This window comes from Schistocerca serialis, chromosome 6 (genome assembly GCF_023864345.2).
Source record: "Schistocerca serialis cubense isolate TAMUIC-IGC-003099 chromosome 6, iqSchSeri2.2, whole genome shotgun sequence".
Classification (NCBI taxonomy): Eukaryota; Metazoa; Arthropoda; class Insecta; order Orthoptera; family Acrididae; genus Schistocerca; species Schistocerca serialis.
In genome coordinates, this window is record NC_064643.1 from 596854832 (window position 1) to 596874509 (window position 19678).

A 19678-nucleotide genomic window follows, 5' to 3' on the forward strand; every position below is an offset into this window, starting at 1 on the left:
AGTTGTGAATTGCTGTTCAGTAGTTTACAGCCAAGCAATTAGTTAAACTAACAGTGATTTGTGAATTATATACATAAATACACTAAAGCAAGCTGATGTCAGAAAACAAATTCAGAGTGCAGTAATGTAATGATTTTTGCCTAATAATTTAACAGGAATGTCAGAGTGGCAGATGATGAAAGAAATCATGCATTGTAGTCACAATTTAGTCATTTCAGTACATGAAAGAATTTATTATCAAAACATTTACATCACTGGTCAAAGTACAGGTTCAGATTTATTAAAGACAAAAGTAATTCGCTATTTTAGTTATGCAAATAAAAACATTAAAACAATGCTACAACTAAAGCAATTCACTTTACTTTTTACATTATATGAGTCACTTTCACTAAACTGTTCATTCTCTTGGACATATTCAGAACTACATGCACATATGGAGTACGGCTACTATTTACAAGTTACAGAACTATTCCTTACATACATTTCATTACAGACAAGCAACAAAGTAAAATACTGCTGCACAATCTACCATGCTTCTCTTAATTTACAAGCTTACTATATTCATGTCCTAAAGAATCAAAGTCTCTTGACCCACCTCGTTTCCTCATACGTGTAATTGCTGCTATTATAACAATACTAACAACAACAGCCACTGCAAGCACTATGCTGACAGCCATTGCTACTGATCCCAAATGTTTGTCCATTGAACCAGATGTTTCTGTTACAGTTTCTGTTATGGAATTTCTTAGCTGTGCTGCTGAAACAAGTGCAGCATTTTTATTTAATATGCAAAATTTTTCATAGTACAGATAAATAAATCAGGATGTTAACCAGTTATATGTTTTGCACTTACGGTTAGATACTTCACTGTGTTGCTTATTCGAGGAATTATGCTCTTCACTGTTGACCACAGTTTTCCCTATTGTATGTGCTGCCACTGTCTTATTACCTGTATTTTTTAAAAAAGAAAATACAAGAGAGCTACAAATAATTGAGAATTACTAAATGCAAATTATATATGAAAAATATTATGATGGAAAGCAAAACTCATTTCAGTAACAATGTAAGTTAACTGTTCAGTCAAAGACTGTAGAAAATGAGGATCAGTCATCATACCCTATGAGAAACACTGTTCGCAGTAAATATTCATTATTACTATTACTAGTAATAAAACTCGAATTCTTTGTCAGAGGAAGTTGCTCCTTTCTTGCTATTTGTTAACCATTCTGAACAAACATGATTGTACTTCCAGCATCAATTATGTTCTCAATTGTCACTTCCTATTTATGCTAACAGACCTTATCACATAAACTGTTCATATTCACACATCCAGGATGAGATCATTCCTGTATGAATCTATGGAACACACACACACACACACACACACACACACACACACACACACACACACATACACATACACACACACACCTGCCAAGTTAGTTGTTTATTTTATTGTGTAAGTTGAAGAGGATGTGCACTTTATCACTGACTTACTAATACTGGAAGTATGATAGTATGTTCATTTATAATTAATTCCAAACACATCAGAAAATAAAAGAATTTTTGGTTAGCAGAAAAGATTGTGGTGACAAAATTGCTCAGTGGCACATTAAAATTTGTAGTGTAACATGACATTTCATTAGGAAATGCCATGGTACACTGTTAGGCTCTTCAAGAAATTGAGGATATTCATGTGAATATAGAGAGAAAAACTGTTATTTTAAGTTAGTTGCACTAGAGTGAAGCAAAACACTTGTGCTAGGCTTCTGTTTATGAATAGCCAAGAATAAATGGAGTAGTTGCACCCTTTGTGGGCACAAGTGGTGGACCTGTTGTTCCATGCAGCTGCTGATGGAGAGTGTTATGGTGGCCTGCCAAGGGGTATTTGACTTAATGGTTAATTTGACAATATATGGTGGAAATGATGCAAGTCGGGTTATGAATGATTTACGCTGTTTGAGGAAATAAATGAGCCCTTTTTCCAACTAATACACAAAATCTTCAGGAAGAGGATACAAGGATGTCTTAATAAGATTATTAGCTAGTTATAGGTGACTGTAGTATCCGGAAGATATTAGCGAACAATCAAATTGACAAATCTGGAGGACTTATATAACTGGTAGGTAACATAGTCTCCTTGTGAGGGCTAGGCCCATGAGAACTGAAGGATGAACTTTACCTTGTAGCACTTGATCAGCACACTATAACTGAGTAGCATGTACCCTATCTAACTCTCATATTTGATCCCCAACTTCTTAGAAGTATTTTAATTCATGAATCACATGACATTCCAGTGATAAGCTTCTTGGTATTACCCAGTTTCCAACAAGTGGTGAACTATTGTGCACATATTTATTTGTGTGTGTGTGGAGGGGGGGGGGGGCACACACATGTGCATATAATCTACTGCAATTTCAAACTGCTCCCTAATAGATCGCTTCTAATCTGACTGATCCATCTCTTCCTTGGCCATTCTCTTGGTCCCTTATCTTTTAATGTATGTACCCTTACACTGGCACCAGTCACCTCAGTACCTAAGAAAATGAAGGAATCTTTTCTTTTTTTCTGGTGTTTGCCCTTGATCATCCTTATACAAAATGTAAGACATATGTTGTTGCTCTGCTTCTTCTAAAACTATAGTACTTTTGTTCTATCTGTGGTCCAATAATGGTTCTTAATCTTCATATCATTTTTAGTCCAAGGAACAGAAGAGTAATGCCCCTGTAAGTTCTGGGGTTTGTTTCTCAAGTAAAGCACCAATGACATTTAGTCAAATCTTAGGCGGTTTTTCTTTGTTGCAAATGGGCACATGAATCCTCAAACAATCCTTGCACTTCAGCTGCTTTGATTATGTTGGCACTGCAGGGCATTTTCTGCTCTGCCTATGTTAGAGGGAGCTCCACACTGAATATTTTTTTCTTTGTCATCTCCTGCGGTTCGATACTTGAATATTCAGAATTATTTAATTTTTCAAAATACTGTGATGTATCTCTCTGTCATTCCATGTTTGATGATTTTGCCATCTTCCTTCCCTAGCGAATTTATCAGTTTATAGTAGCTCTCCTTACACCTTTTCTAGTTCCTGTACAAATTCCGTCCGATTTGCTCTTTAAGTTTTAGGTCTGTAACTTTTCTTGAATGCTTGTCACATCTCTCTGACTACTTCCTATTTTCCACCAAATGTTCCTGCCTCACATTAACGTAGGTAGTTTCCAATTTCCAACTGCTATTCAGATATTCATTCTGGTTTTTCCAACATCTTATTCATAAACTAATATAAGGATCAGATTGAGCCATACAGCATTGCTGCTTTTCAAGGTTAGTGCATTAATACCCTCTATAAAATTACTAAAGAGAGGAAGAAAGTTATGAGGTAGTCTGCAGTAGATTAATGGCTGTGGAAATCTAAAGTTTTTTGTGTTCAGGTAAAATAATTTTTAATCTAGTACAAAAGGTATTGTAAGTGTCTGATGTTCTTATTTGTGATGTTTTCTGTGATTCAGTATTCCATCTGACATTTTAAACTTACAGGTAAATGAGACAATCAAAAAGAGGCATTGAGTCATGACTGCAGTTCAGCAGGAATTCTGGGGTGAGGGAGGAAAGAAGTGGGAAGAATGGCTGGGGAATTGTGGCTGAGGGCTCAGCAGTGTGCGGGTTAGGAATGTGATGCACAAGCACTGGAGCTGGTGATCTCATGTGGGGGAGGGGGCTTGCAATTTGGTGTTCACAGGGATATGGGTACAAAGGATTGGGAATAGAAGTGGCATAGGGATGGACTAGGATGTGGTGTCATAATGTTTCTTTCCCTATTTAGTTTAAACTTAATCTGGCAATAGGAGTTTATACAAATTCAGGTGGTTGAGATGGAGTAATTTCCTCCTAGATTCTTTTCATATTGATGCTGATTATATTCTTCTTTCACACAATAGTATTTCATGAATGAATGCATAAGTATAAAGAAAACTGGGGAGATATTTCAAAATTACAAAAACAGAATATGTCAGATTTTCAACACATTCCTGAATGTTTTGTTCTGACAAAAGAATTGAAAATGTGACTTCATTCTTGTATTAGTAGTGATTCATTTTCACAAAAAGAAAACCTATGCTTACATAAAACAAAATACATACAATCACAATGTTAAAAAAGAGGAACAAAATAGCACTTAAATTGCATTTCAGACTTTGTCTGTCAATTATCATCAGCAGTCTTTTCTCATCCTTTGCTGTACTAAGGCCACCTCTAGACTTCTCTATGAATTACAGTCCTCAGCTAGACACATCTGTGTCACTCCTGTGTGTTTTATAGTGACACCTACACACCTTCCATCAAGTTATTGTGTCAGTGTTATCTCTCTCTGAACCCAGAAGAGAAACCCTTTGGTCTGTTTAGTATTCATTTGCTTGGCTACATGCCTCATTGACTTCCAATTCATTTTCATTGCATTCATAAATCATATCTTTCATCACAACGTGTTCCTGAATTAATTTGTTTTCCTGTCTCTTCTAGTAATTTCCAGCAGGCACCTCTCCATCACTCAGTGAGCAGTTGACACTTTTTGAACAGTTTTCATATTAAAAGTCCACGTCTCACAGTCATACGTCAAAACCTGTATTGTACACCAACTGTTGACCTTCCTTTTTCGACATATCAGAAGTCTGGTTTTGAAAACCGTTTTAGTTTACAACAAGCACTCCATGCAATTTTTACTCTTCCATTCATTTCATATTCTAACTATCCAAATGTTGCCTTCTTTTGGGTCCATGACTTCACTGTTAATCTGTACTCTTTTTATATGTTCACTGAACATTACTTTAGTCTTACTGTAAGAGATGTTTAGTACTACTTTCAAACAAACACTACTGTGTTCTTCCATTCACAGAAGTTTAACTGCTCTAGAGGCAAACAGTAAACTGCTATTAGCAAAACAGAGGCGGTTCCTAAATATTCCATTAAAATGTATTCCTTATTTGTTTCACCAATTTAAAACTCTGTTCAGGGGTGCTGAGAGTGGCTTTTGTGATGCAGAATCTTCTTGCCGGATGACCCCTCCTTCCCGTTCAGAAGTTTTTACTCTCCTCATAGAGTGTAATGGAAACTGTTGCTTTAGCTTAATTGTACTTTAGTATGTTAACATAGAGGTTCTTGTTTCTTAAGTGTTCCTCCCAATTCCAGACAAAGTGATAATTCTATTCATTGCTCCATAATTTCATTCGTGATTTCCGAACAGTCCACTGTGTCATGTCCACTTCTGAAGCTAATTTGTTCATTTATTTGGTGAAAAACAAATTTTCCTGTGCTGATGGTGATAATTTTACTGAATGTCATTTACGTTACAAAAAAGAAGCTGATGGATCTATAATCTTTTTGTCTTTTCGATCCCTTTTTTGGTGAAGGAAAATGGACTGTCTTCTTTTCCAAACATTCTGTAAATAATTTGTCTATTGAGAAATGGCTTTGTACACTTCATCTCGTATGTCGTTATCTGTGTAGGTTCCCAATTCATCTCTTAAATTACACAAAACATCTTTGAATGGTAGTACAGTTTTCTCTCTGTTGATAGTTATAGTGCCGTCCGGTATCATAACTAGTGAATCACTGTGTCTACACAATGGAAGCTTTTTTTCCGATTTCTTCACATTTTCATTGTTTCTCTTGTGTGTAACTGTTATTTGCATGAAACACTCCCAAATCCCATGTAATACCTCCTTCGATTTGAGATTTTTCCTTTTTTTGCTTTCTTCATATCTGTGACATATTTTGCTGTATGTGTTAAATTTAACCTTTGTTGAATCATTGCCCCCGTCTTCTACGTCTGTATAACCTACATTTTCTAAGATGCTGAAACACCCTGGTATACCTTCCAATTGTTTATTACAATTTCCTATTTAGAAGTGCTGCATAGGTAGAAAACTCTTCAATTTGTATAAAAACTCTTCTAGTAGTATGATCAGTTGATTGTAAAATAAGACACAAAAAAGGAATTGTGAATGGATTGTATCGCTTAAAAAAACTATATTCTGTTATAAAAATTTATAATTTGTTTTAAGCCAACAGGTGCACAAGTAGTAATAATAATAATAATAATAATAATAATAATCCGGTTTCACAATATAACATTTTATATTTTCCAGTTCCCCAATATTACACATCAAATTTGATTTTTGTCTATCTGTCTATAAAGTTTCTTCAATATATCTTCTTCTCATAAAAGTCTGAATTTCTTGAATTCATGTGGTTGGCAGTCTCTCTCACCACACCAGGTCTTTCATCCTGGTGGTTCCAATTCCACAATTCTCTTTAGTGACATCCTTATTGTATGTCAATACCATAACAGTTGTTTTTCTTCTACAAAATCTGCAATTGAATTTGTAACATCCATTCTCTTCCTGATGACTTCATTTCTGATTCTTTCTCGCCTAGATATCCCTGCAAACTGTCTTCAAAAGATGGATGGGTAAGGACAGGGATTAACAAGCCCCTTCCCTGTTCCCATTCCAGCACTACACAGCCATCATTCCACCACCATACCCAGTCTTTTTATTTCTCTCCTTTTCCACTACTCCCTCCCCCCCTCCCTTTCCCAAATTCACCCTGCCCTCCATCTCACCTGCAGCACTTCAATGTCTGCCACCCTCACCATACTATCCCTCCCCCTCCCCGCCCCAGCCTCCTCCTTACCCCCACCTAGGTGCCACTCCCATCACGTACTGGTGTACTGCCTGAGGCTGCAGTCGTGTGTGTGTGTGTGTGTGTGTGTGTGTGTGTGTGTGTGTGTGTGTGTGTGTGTATACGTGCGCCTGTTGTTGACAAAAGCCTTAATGGCTGAAAGCTTTAATTGTGAGAGTCTTTTTTTTCTTGTGCCTATCTGCAGCTCATCATCTCTGCTATATGGTGAGTAGCAACTTTCCTTCTCATAATCATAATAATGCTTCTGATAATTGTGTTTAAGACTTTTCTTTCTCTCTCTCCTTTTATTTTTATTTTTTTGCAAACACCCCCCCCCCCCAATCTGTTCGTTCCATTAAATACCATTTAATGTTCCAATATTAAACTTCCCAGCAATTATTCTTGAATTAATTTCCTTTTCTTGTTTTTCCACCTTGTGAGATATTGACTCCCAGATATTTGTAATCTTCAATGCGTTTAATAGTTCCCATTCCTTCTTTCCCAATGTCAAATCTTGATTTGTGTCACCTATTACAATATGTTTTGTTTTATTCCTGTTGACATGAAGTCGCCATTTTTATATTCCTCTATTAATTTCCTTGTAATGTACTCTATGTCTTCTTTATCTTGTGCTTCTGCCTCCATTTCCTTAAATTCTGTTTGCAAAAAATGTTTGATAATCCTTCCATATAGTCTGCTAAATACATCAGGTACAGTTATTCCTCTGTAGTTCTCACACTCATCTTTTCTTCCTTTCTTGTAGATTATTGTTATAAATGCTACTTTCCAGTCTTCTGGAATGGCTTTGCTATTTAAGCATTTTTCAAAGAGGCTTCTCTAAAGTTCATGTAATTTAACTGCACCATATTTCACCAGTTCAGTTGGTACTCCTGCAATTCAAGTAACTTCCTTTTTTTGAAGTCGTATTTGGATAATAATGTAGTTCATTTGTTGAGTTTCTTTAGAATTTTCTCTCAGTGTTTTCAATACCTTACATGCCCCTGACCTCCTCTTACCTCCCATTAGATTATCCACTTTATTATAGGTATTTTACCAATTCTTATTTTTTTCTTCTGTCACCATTTTCCTAATTTTTGCTTGTTGTGCTCTTAATTCTATCTTGTGCTGTACTCTTTGTGTATTTAGCCATTTTAAATATTTTTCTTTTTTTATTTGTACCTCTTTGACTTTTTTCTGTATCAAACTAGTATAAAGATTTTTCTTTCATACTTAATTGCATCATGTAGAGCATTAACAATATATTTAATTGTGTATGTGTTTTGTCAAATTCTGTTTCAGTTAACTTTTCGTCTCACCTCTTTTTCAATAAATACACCATACTTTAATTCTCTAGGATATGTACATTATTATTAGGGAGTTTTCATTTCAGTTTTAAACTCTTCCTCCTCATTAACAATTTCTTCTTTACTTTTTATATTTACATATGGAAACACAATTTTACAATTAACCAGATGATGGTCACCCTGTGTTACTCCTCTGTAAGCTCTGACATCTTGCGTATTTACTTTTTTTGCTGAATTATTATGTAATAATAACATGAAACAGTCTTTAGCAGGTGAATTTGAAATTGCACTAGAGGGAAGGAAAAGACACTTCAAGGTGCAGGAAATGATTCTGAGGTAATCATGGCTTACCACCTAAATTGCATATTGCACAGAACTAATAAAGAACTGCTAGGAGCTAACTGAAAATAAATCTCAAGAGCTAAAAGGAATCAATGACAAATAAAAGATGAGGAAATAGTATGGCAGAGGTGAGGGCTGTGTGTCAGAAACCAAACAAAGATAATTTGGAAAGGAGTCATACATACAACATAAATATAAAACAGGGCAAAGAAAAACCCTGTAAGAGAATGGAGATGCAAAGGGCAATCATGTTATCTAACAAGGGGAGGTTCCCGGGGATGGGATTACACAGTGGTGTAAATTAGAGTCCCAGGTACCGCACCCTGCAGCCATTCATCCTGGTGTATTTACTTCGACTAATTTTTTTTCCTTTTAATCATTCTATATTTCAATGTACGTTATTCCAATCATTATTTTTAATACTCATTTTGGTTGAATTTCAATTTATTTATAAAACCCTCTTTTGTTTAAATATTCATCTGCATTATCTTGGCCATGGTGTGTGAAGAATTTATGTTTTAAATGTTTCTGTAACAATTACCATCCAATAGTGTTTACATCTTGTAATGAAAAGTAAATTTTTGATAGCACTGCACAGTCAATATAAATAGATTATTACCTCTTTTGTTTTTCAATTGACAGATCAGTATTTTCAAACATCAAAATACTATGATAAAGAAATAATTATAATTATAATCACATTGACAGAGATTCCAAATGAAAAATTAATAAAAGGAAGTTTAAAAAACATAATTGCTAAAGTGACACATCAAAGGATTGGAAATGAAAAACTATATTTGATCAATTAAATGAAGAAAAATAATGATTACTGTTTTCTTTGTAAGGCATCTGACGGGATTCAACCCACAAACTTATGCATATCTGCCAAATAACTTAACTACTACACTGTTGCACCATCCGATATAACTACTCTTTTTAAAGGTGTAATGGATTAGCAGAATTTTTAAATTCTTTTCTGTTGATTACTCACGAAAGAGGGTCCATGGGGGTGAATGGCTACAGGGTGTTACAATCTTGGACCCCTACCTACACCACTGTACACGTGATTTCAAAACATTGAACCCATCCTTGTAAGATTAAGTGAATGACAAGAGTCAAGCGCATGTTGGAGAAAGACAGTTCTTGCCTATGTGATTGGGTCTGAAATATGCATGCTGGAAGCATTCTTAATACTATCATCAATACAAAGAGGCATCATACCATTGCTGTCATTAAGGCATCTGTCTCGCCAAGGGTTTATTACTTACCTTGCCAGTACCATGTACTCCAGTGCTACAGCTGGCCAAACATACACAATCAATGAAAGGGCTACTCTTTGAAGCACAATGATGATGTCTCAAAGAAATAGTTTTTGTCTGTTACTTTATATTGGCATGACTACTTCAAATTTTAGTCAGAATGAATGGCTACAGACATACTATCCACACTAGCAGCAGCCAGTATCCTACTGCTGACAAAGTAATGGTCATAACAGGAGAAAACTGGGCACTTGGTTCACCAATCAATTCATTTTCATGTCCTCTGTTTGCAACAGTACTTCTAAAACTTTGGAGATGGGACCTGGTTCATCAATATTCACTTAATTCTTTTCGACCATGGATCTTAATATAAGCTAGTCTCTTTCCTTTTAATCCATGCATTGACTTCTACAGCCTTCTTTCTTCCCCTTTTGTACTCAAATTTTCCGTCTGTCAATAACTATGTTGTTTTTAGTATTTTCGAACACTTTCCACATCTTGCATTTCTATTTTCCCTCTGTGATTTCTTTACATTTTAGCTTCTATTTCTGTCTACTAGTTAACAGCAATTCCTTATTAGTGTTTTGGAAAAGACTCAGCTTTTTGTTCGTTGTTACTTCTAAATATTTTTCTGCCCCTTGTCTCTCTAGATGCAGGGTTTTGTGAAAGCCTTTCTTTATGTTCTCAATCTGTACATTTGTACCATCTCTGTTTCCGACAGTTCTTCTTTCCATTTTGCGGCATGAATTAATTTCTAAATGTTTGAAGCTGAAGATCCGGCCTGATCCCTGTTATTTCTCTCTAAGCTTAGTAATTTTTGGCAGCATAATGTAATTGAATAGATCAGAATTCTACTCAGCAAGCACCCTCCTACCACCACATATACCAGCCATGTAACTGGCAAAACATATTCTATCAAAAGGGAGAGCCACCTGTGAAATTACACGTCATATACCAGCTATTATTACGTAAAATACTGTCAGCCTTTCTACCATCCAGTTATCAATCAGGATGAATGGGCATAGGCAGAGGTTGTATACTGGCAACACACATTATCTTGTTTCAGAGTATACTTGACAATCGTGACCTCAGTGCCAATTTCACAACACGTGACATCTGGATTCTCCCCAAGACACTAGTTTGAGAGAACTCTGGAGGTGGGAACTAGTGCTACAAAGTATCCTTGGTTCTCACCACCCACCTGGCCTTAATTTTTGTTAATTCCTTCTGTCTTGGTATTTCTTCACTGTAACTATTCCTTTCTTCACTTTGTTTTAGTTTTCTACATCTTTCATTTCCTTACTGTCTATTTCTTGCTGTCCCCCTCCCACTTTATTACATGCAATGCACTTAGCTTTTCACTCTTATTAACTTGTACACAACGTTTAAGCAGTAATCTCTGCCTTAGATATTACCCTGTCTTCCACCTTTAAGCTCTCAGGTTTTCAAATATTATCCAGTGCAGTCCCCAACAATCTTTCTTTCCTTCTCATCCTGTCCGGTAAGTCTCCCCAGCCCTGCGGTTCTGGGTGACTTTTCTGAGGTCCACCCCATTTCCTAGACCTCTCCAGTCCTTTTCCTTCACCCCTTCTGCCTGAAGAAGAATTCACTGGCTCCAAAAGCTTGCCTAATTATAATCTTCTTGTATGTGTGTGTTCTGATGCCGCTTGGTGAGTAGATGTTTTATCTAACTATTTACATAATAAGCCACTGGTAAGCTGTTTCCATTCTTTTTGAAATACTGTTAGTACTTACTTTCGCAAAAGACCAATAAACATACTTCTGTGCTTTATTTATATCACTTTCTAGAATCAGTTTTCACTCTGCAGTGGAGTGCATGCTTATTTGAAACTTGCTGGCAGATCAAAATTGTGTTCTGGAACAGGACTCAAACATGAGACCTTTGCCTTTTGCAGGCATATTCTCACTGACAGCTAAAGTTTGGAAGGCAGAAAGGAGGTAGTGGTGGAAGTAAAGCTGTGTGAGTGGGGCATGATTGATGTTTGGATAAATCAGCCAGTGAGCACTTATCTGCAAAAAGCAAAGGTCTCAGGTTCGAGTTAGTGGCTGGTTGATCTGCCAGGAAGTTTTATATCTACTTTGTTTGCTGATAGCTTTTGTAAGTTCAGAATTAGATACATTATTCCTGCATACCATCATAAAATTTCCATATTTTAAATGGATTTAGCTCGACGATGTATACTTCATGTCCATCCGCAGTTACTGCAATGTCATGAGGGTTCTTTAATGAGAGAGACCCTGTAAATTTTGTAATAGGTTTAGGTACTGTTAGGCTTATTTGAAACCCTCCAATTTGATTGTTCCGTTGCATGTTCGGTCCATTGACAACATAAAGCTGTCCTCCTAAAACAAAAAGAGAGATGAATTCATAAGCTCAAAATTGTTTTGAAATGGTCAGTAATTACTATTAGAGCATTTAATACTTTTACAGCAGTGAGCTTTCACATCATAACACAGATACAATAGCACTCAAAAGTATTTTGACAAACATATTAACTAGATTAATTAAAAACAAATATGAAACATGAAAATCAGTAGTTTATTTCATTAATGGATATTCAGTGTTCTACAGAATAGTGACCAAGTAGCCCTTGTTCACAACATAATAGAGTGTAATTTTTTTTAATGAGTATTATGGCAGAGCAAAAGTATTTTGACACTGTTGAAAAAAAAATTTTAACACATAATTAACATCTACTGTAATAAGAAAATCATTGTGATTGGAACTATTAACTTTTTGAAAATAGCATCCAGCTGGCATGTGGTGTTTAGCGTATGGTAGCATTTGAGTCTTCATTACCTTTTTGTAAATGAACCAATCCATATTACCTTCAGTTTGAACTAATGGTGCAACTTCAGAGTGTGAAAAGCATCCCCAAACCATCCCACTGCCACCTCCATATCTGACCGTGGGAATTTGGTACCAAAAGCCATATCTTTTATTTACAGGACATCGAACATACTTGATACCATCAGATGATGTTAAATTAAATTTGCTATTGCTACTCCACAGAATTTTAGAGCAGTCTGAACTTGACTGTGATCTATGTCATTTTGCGAATGCAAGTCAGACCTTCCTGTTTTTTATAGATACTAAAGGCTTTTTCGTCGGTCTTCGTCCATGTACTCCAAAGAGTGGAAACTCAAATGTCGATGTTATATTTTTCTTTCAATTTCTTTGTTTCATTACAGCCAACTTGTGAACATCGCTTGTTGATAACTTTCATATAATATGGTCGACTTTAAGAGACTTTTTTTGGACATCCACTGCAAGGCTTATTTTCGACAGTCTTTCATTTATTATACAATTTTTTCCATGTACAACGAGCTGATGAGACACTTTAAAATTATGAGCAACTTCAGTTTGTTTCAGTCCTTGCTTTAACGTATTTATCACAATGTTTCTAAAGTCACTGGAACATTATGTTTCGGCATATTGAAATAATCACTGTCGGTAAATATCAGTAGAAATCAGAACTAAGAAGCAAGTAATGTCCGTGAATTCACGGAGCAAACCGCGTGTCAAAATACTTTTGAGCTCGCTGAAATTCGTATTTGTCAGGCATCACAAAATGCAAACAAACTAGTCGCAACCTGACAGCTTCAAATTATTGCAGTTATACTGCTCTTCACTATACTCAAGACACTGTCTGATAGCGTTTTATTTTAAGAGAAATAATAAAGAATTTTATGTTGTCACAATACTTTTGAGTGCTACTGTATTTCTGAACAACTTCTTATTTTTATTTCTCCAAAGATTATATAAATAATGTTGTTTAAGAAACATTAATATCAGGCAAAGACAGTTTAGTACAGGTTTGAAAAAAATATGTCATCCAAGTGGTGATCTTTCTAGTTCAGCAATTGCTGCAGGCATGTGGAAAATGCATCTGTCATACACAGCAGATGAATGGATTCCATTTCTCAAGTTACAGTTTCTGATAGAGCTTTAAAGAGACCACAGTTTTTCAATGAAAACATAAGTTTTCATGTATCCCATTAGAAATTTCTATGTTGTGATAGAGGGGAGGGGAATCACTTCACATCCCCACACAATTAAATAAGGCATCCTGGAAAATGTACTCTTAAAAGAGCCATGGTGAGTAGCACTATCCTGTACAAACCGAATCCTACAGTGAGCACAAAAAAATTCTCACAACACTGTAAGGTAATGCTATTGGGGAGGGGTTGATGCTGTATAACAAGATCCTTGCCAAGTGGCAGCACTGTTGCCAGCTTTCAACAAAGTGTAAATGGTTACAGGTGAGACAACAGCGTCCTAATCATGTTATGTGACTGGTTGAGCTAGGTGCTTGAAGATGCCATGCCCAGCCAACTGCAACTTTCAGGGATCTTCTTACACCATCTAAGACTGTAGGATCTGGTCGTCACACTGCATTTGCTGCCTCAGAAAAGTAGAGTCTAGTTATGCCATATATGGCTTTCTAAAACACACTCTCACTATTTACAGATATCTGATAGGTTCCCCACTGATTATTTTACAAACACTTTAAGCTATTTTGTTTGTTTACATCTTTGAATAAGCGAAAGATGAGACTCATCACTTGTTATCTACATCTACATTTATATGCCGCAAGCCACCCAACGGTGTGTGGCGGAGGGCACTTTATGTGCCACTGTCATTACCTCCCTTTCCTGTTCCAGTCGCGTATGGTTCGCGGGAAGAACAACTGCTGGAAAGCCTCTGTGCGCACTCAAATCTCTCTAGTTTTACATTCATGATCTCCCCGGGAGGTATAAGTAGGGGGAAGCAATATATTCGATACCTCATCCAGAAACGCACCCTCTCGAAACCTGGACAGCAAGCTACACCGCGATGCAGAGTGCCTTTCTTGCAGAGTCTGCCACTTGAGTTTGCTAAACATCTCCATAACGCTATCACGCTTACCAAATAACCCTGTGATGAAATGCGCCGCTCTTCTTTGGATCTTCTCTATCTCCTCCGTCAACCCGACCTGGTACGGATCCCACACTGATGAGCAACACTCAAGTATAGGTCGAACAAGTGTTTTGTAAGCCACCTCCTTTGATGATGGACTACATTTTCTAAGGACTCTCCCAATGAATCTCAACCTGGTACCCGCCTTACCAACAATTAATTTTATATGATCATTCCACTTCAAATCGTTCCGCGCGCATACTCCCAGATATTTTACAGAAGTAACTGCTACCAGTGTTTGTTCCGCTATCATATAATCATACAATAAAGGATCCTTCTTTCTATGTATTCGCAATACATTACATTTGTCTATGTTAAGGGTCAGTTGCCACTCCCTGTACCAAGTGCCTATCCGCTGCAGATCTTCCTGCATTTCGCTGCAATTTTCTAATGCTGCAACTTCTCTGTATACTACAGCATCATCCGCGAAAAGCCGCATGGAACTTCCGACACTATCTACTAGGTCATTTATATATAAATCGTGAAAAGCTATGGTCCCATAACACTCCCCTGTGGCATGCCAGAGGCTACCCTAACGCTTGTAGACGTCTCTCCATTGAGAACAACATGCTGTGTTCTGTTTGCTAAAAACTCTTCAATCCAGCCACACAGCTGGTCTGATATTCCGTAGGCTCTTACTTTGTTTATCAGGCGACAGTGCGGAACTATATCGAAAGCCTTCCGGAAGTCAAGGAAAATAGCATCTACCTGGGAGCCTGTATCTAATATTTTCTGGGTCTCATGAACAAATAAAGCGAGTTGGGTCTCACACGATCGCTGTTTCCGGAATCCATGTTGATTCCTACAGAGTAGATTCTGGGTTTCCAGAAGTGACATTATACGCGAGCAAAAAAACATGTTTTAAAATTCTACAACAGATCGACATCAGAGATATAGGTCTATAGTTTTGCGCTTCTGCTCAACGACCCTTCTTGAAGACTGGGACTACCTGTGCTCTTTTCCAATCATTTGGAACCTTCCGTTCCTCTAGAGACTTGCGGTACACGGCTGTTAGAAGGGGGGCAAGCTCTTTCGCGTACTCTGTGTAGAATCGAATGGGAATCCTGTCAGGTCCAGTGGACTTTCATCTGTTGAGTGATTCCAGTTGCTTTTCTATTCCTTGGACACTTATTTTGATGTCAGCCATTTTTTCGTTTGTGCGAAGATTTAGAGAAAGAACTGCAGTGCGGTCTTCCTCTGTGAAACAGCTTTGGAAAAAGGTGTTTAGTATTTCAGCTTTACGCGTGTTATCCTCTATTTCAATGCCATCATCATCCCGGAGTGTCTGGATATGCTGTTTCGAGCCACTTACTGATTTAACGTAAGACCAGAACTTCCTAGGACTTTCTGTCAAGTCGGAACATAGAATTTTACTTTCGAATTCACTGTAAGGATACACTTCTCAATACATTTACCAAAAACTGATCACAACCACTTATTCTGGTGAGTTCTATGTCATTGTCCTTTAAGATGATTCCAGAAGAAAAAGTTTTGCACTAACAGGCAGGAAATTCCATATTAGATAGCACATACTTGGTCAGATGTGGAAGAAGCAGTTCAGTGTTGAATGGGCAGCCAATGAGGAAGGTCATAGTGCAGTAACAATTTATTTAGTTAATAAGTTTTCAGCTTACAAAGCTGTCATCAGACTTTTAGACAGTTAGTCTAATTATGGTCTTGTCAGCTTAAAACCAGTTAAATAAATAAATTGATTCTGTAGAACATATACAATATTGCGCTTTTCACTTCTTATTAAATTGTTCTACCAAGAAACTATAAAAGAATCAGTTAACATAATTTATTAGTAAAAAGTTAACATCTGCTGCGTGAGAATAGAGTAATTTGTGGGACACAAGAAACTGTCGACACTGAATGGAGATGATATGCTACATAAGTGAATTAGGAAAATAGACATTAATGGTAATGGTGTATATGTGAACTATGGTTCTCATTGCATTTGGATTACACAAGAAGGAAGAGCTGCAGAACAATGTGATTGTAAGTGCAGTACTCTGAAACAATGGCTGGCTCTATCCTGTACAAGCGTCTTCATCTCCAAATAACTACTGCAACTTGCATATAATTCCCCCACCCCACCACACACATTGTTCCCTCTAAAACTAAACTGGTGATACCTTGAAGTCTTAGAATGTATCCTATCGACCAACCTCTTCTTCTAGTCAGGTTATGCCACAAATTTCTTTTCTTCGCAGCTCTATTCAGTACTTCCACATTACTTACATGATCTACTCTTCTGATCTTGAGCATTCTTCTTTAGCACCACATTTCAAAAGGTTCTATTCTCTTCTTGTCTAAACTGTTTATCATCCATGTTTTACTTCCATTTATGGCAACACACTATTCAAATACTTTCAGAAAAGACTTCCTGACAGTCAAATCTATATTTGATGTTTACAACTTTCTCTTCTTCAGAAATGCTTTTCTTGCCACTGCCAGTCTACTTTTATATCCTCTCTACATCAGTTATCATCAGTTATTTTACTGCCCAAATAGTGAAACTCATCTACTGCTTTAAGTGACTTATCTCCTAAATCTAATTACCCCAGCAATACACGATTTAATTCAAATACATTCCATTATCCTTGTTTTGTTTTTGTTGATGTTCATCTTATATCCACCTCTCAACACAAAGTCCATTTCGTTCAACTGCCCTTCCAAGTCCTTTACTGTCTTTGATAGAATTAAACCGTCACCGGTGAACCTCAAAGTTTTTGTTTCTTGTGCCTGAACTTTAACTGCCACTCCTAATTTTTCCTTGGTTTCTTTTACAGTTTATTCAATGTACAGATTGTATAAGATCGGGGAGACGTTATAATCCTGTCTCACTTCCTTCTCAACCCCTGCTTCCTTTTCATGTCCCTTGACTCATCTGGTTTCTGTGTAGCCTTTCATTCCCTGTATTTTATCCCTGCTATCTTCAGAACTTCAAAGGGAGTATTCCAGGTAACACTGCCAAAAGCTTTCTCTAGGTATACGAATGCTATAAACGTAGATCTGCCTTTCATTAACCTATGTTATAAGATAAATCGTAGGGTCAGCACTGCCTTGCTTGCACCTACATTTTACGGAATCCAAACTGATTCTTCCCCCGAAGTTGGCTTATGTCTATATTCTTATTGAAGTCTGAGGGTATTTCACGTGTCTCATATCTTGCACACTAGATGAAAGAATTCTGTCATGGTTGGCTCCCCCACGGCTATCAGTTGTTCTGATGGAATGTCGTCTACTCTGTCAAATTTTTCTTGCAGTGTCATATTTTCCATCTCATCTTCATCTATGCCTTCTTCCATTTCTATAATGTTGCCTGCAATTTCATTAGACACTCTATATACTCCTTCCACCTTTCAGCTTTCCTTCCTGTGCATAGGACTGGTTTCTCATCTCTAAAGCTGTCTTTAATTTTCTTGTAGGCAGTATTTATCTTTCCCCTAGGGGCATATGCTTCTAAATGATTTAATTTTCCTCTAGTCATTCCTGCTTAGCCATTTTGCACTTCCTATCAGTCTCATTTTTTAGACTTTTGTATTCCTTTTGCCTATGTCATTTGTTGCATTTTTATATTTTCTCCTTTCATCAATTAAATTCAATGTCCCCTGTGTTATCCAAGGATATCTACTAGGCCTTGTATTTTTTTACCTACTTGATCCCCAGCTGCCTTCACTATTTCATTTCTCAGAGCTACCCATTTTTCTTCTACTGTATTCCTTTCCCCTGTTCTACTCAATCATTGCATAATACTCCCTCTGAAATGCTAAACAACCTCTGTTTCTTTGAAGTTATCTAAGTCTCATCTCCTTAATTTCCTATCCTTTTGCAATTTCTTCACTCTTAATCTACATTTCATAACTAATAAATTGTGGTCAGAGTCCAAATCTGCCCCTTGAAACATCTTAAAATTTAAAATCTGGTTATGAATATCTTTCTTACCATTATATAGTAAGTCTGAAACCTTCCACGCATACATCATTTTTTCATGATTCTTAAACCAAGTTTTAGCAGTTATTAAATTAGGCTCTAATGGGTGGCTTTTTCTTTCATTCTTTTTTGCCAGTCCATATTCATCTACATCTACATACATACTCCACAATCCACCATACGGTGCGTGGCGGAGGGGACCTCGTACCACATTTAGTATCTTCTCTCCCTGTTCCACTCCCAAACAGAATGAGGGAAAAATGACTGCACATATGCCTCTGTACGAGCCCTAATCTCTCTTATCTTATCTTTGTGGTCTTTCCGCGAAATGTAAGTTGGAGGCAGTAAAATTGCACTGCAGTCAGCCTCAAATGCTGGTTCTCTAAATTTCCTCAGTAGCGATTCATGAAAAGAATGCCTCCTTTCCTCTAGAGACTCCCACCCAAGTTCCTGAAGCATTTCCGTAACATTCGCGTGATGATCAAACCTACCAGTAACAAATCTAGCTGCCCGCCTCTATGTCCTCCCTTAATCCGACCTGATAGGGATCCCAAATGCTTGAGCAGTACTCAAGAACAGGTCGTATTAGTGTTTTATAAGCGGTCTCCTTTACAGATGAACCACATGTTCCCAAAATTCTACCAATGAACCGAAGACGACTCTTCCTTTTCCTATTATCCCCAGTCCCCCATCACAATTAAATTTTCATCTCCTTAACTATCCAAATAATTTCTTTTATCTTATCACACATTTCTTAAATCTCTTCATCATCTGCAGAGCTAGTTGGCATATAAACTTGTAGCTTCATCAGGGCTATGATAATGCGTTCACTATCTTGTACATATTAACTTACCTGCATTCCTATTTTCTTATTCATTATTAGACCTTCTCTTGCATCACTCCTATTTGATTTTGTATTTATAGCCCTGAATTCTCCTGGCAGAAGTCCTGTTCCTCCTGTCACCAAACTTCAGTAATTTCCACTATTTCTATCTTCAACTTATCCAGTTCCCTTTCTAAATTTTCTAACCTACCCTGCCCAACTTATGGATCCAACATTCCATGCCCCAGTACATGGAATGCTACTTTTGTTTCTCCTTATGACAGCATCCTCCTTTGTAATCCCTGCACAGAGATCCAAAGAGAAGACTGTTTTACCTCCAGAATATTTTACTTATGAG

General features: G+C 37.0%; 1 protein-coding gene across 4 annotated transcripts in view; it reads right to left on the reverse strand.

Annotated features, from left to right (window-relative positions):
• Positions 1–204: 204 nt before the first annotated feature.
• The window catches only part of LOC126484373 (peptidyl-alpha-hydroxyglycine alpha-amidating lyase 1-like), a 95586-nt gene continuing 76112 nt past the window's right edge, over positions 205–19678 (reverse strand). For 3 of the 4 annotated variants that reach the window (XM_050107851.1, XM_050107849.1, XM_050107852.1), the window contains exons 7-9: positions 11735–11944; positions 854–949; positions 205–757 (exon numbers count right to left, since the gene is read on the reverse strand). In XM_050107851.1, the coding sequence (XP_049963808.1) occupies positions 540–757; positions 854–949; positions 11735–11944 (524 nt within the window). In that variant the 3' untranslated portion in view covers positions 205–539. The remainder of the gene's footprint in view (positions 758–853; positions 950–11734; positions 11945–19678) is intronic. The other variant, XM_050107850.1, reaches the window with a different exon arrangement.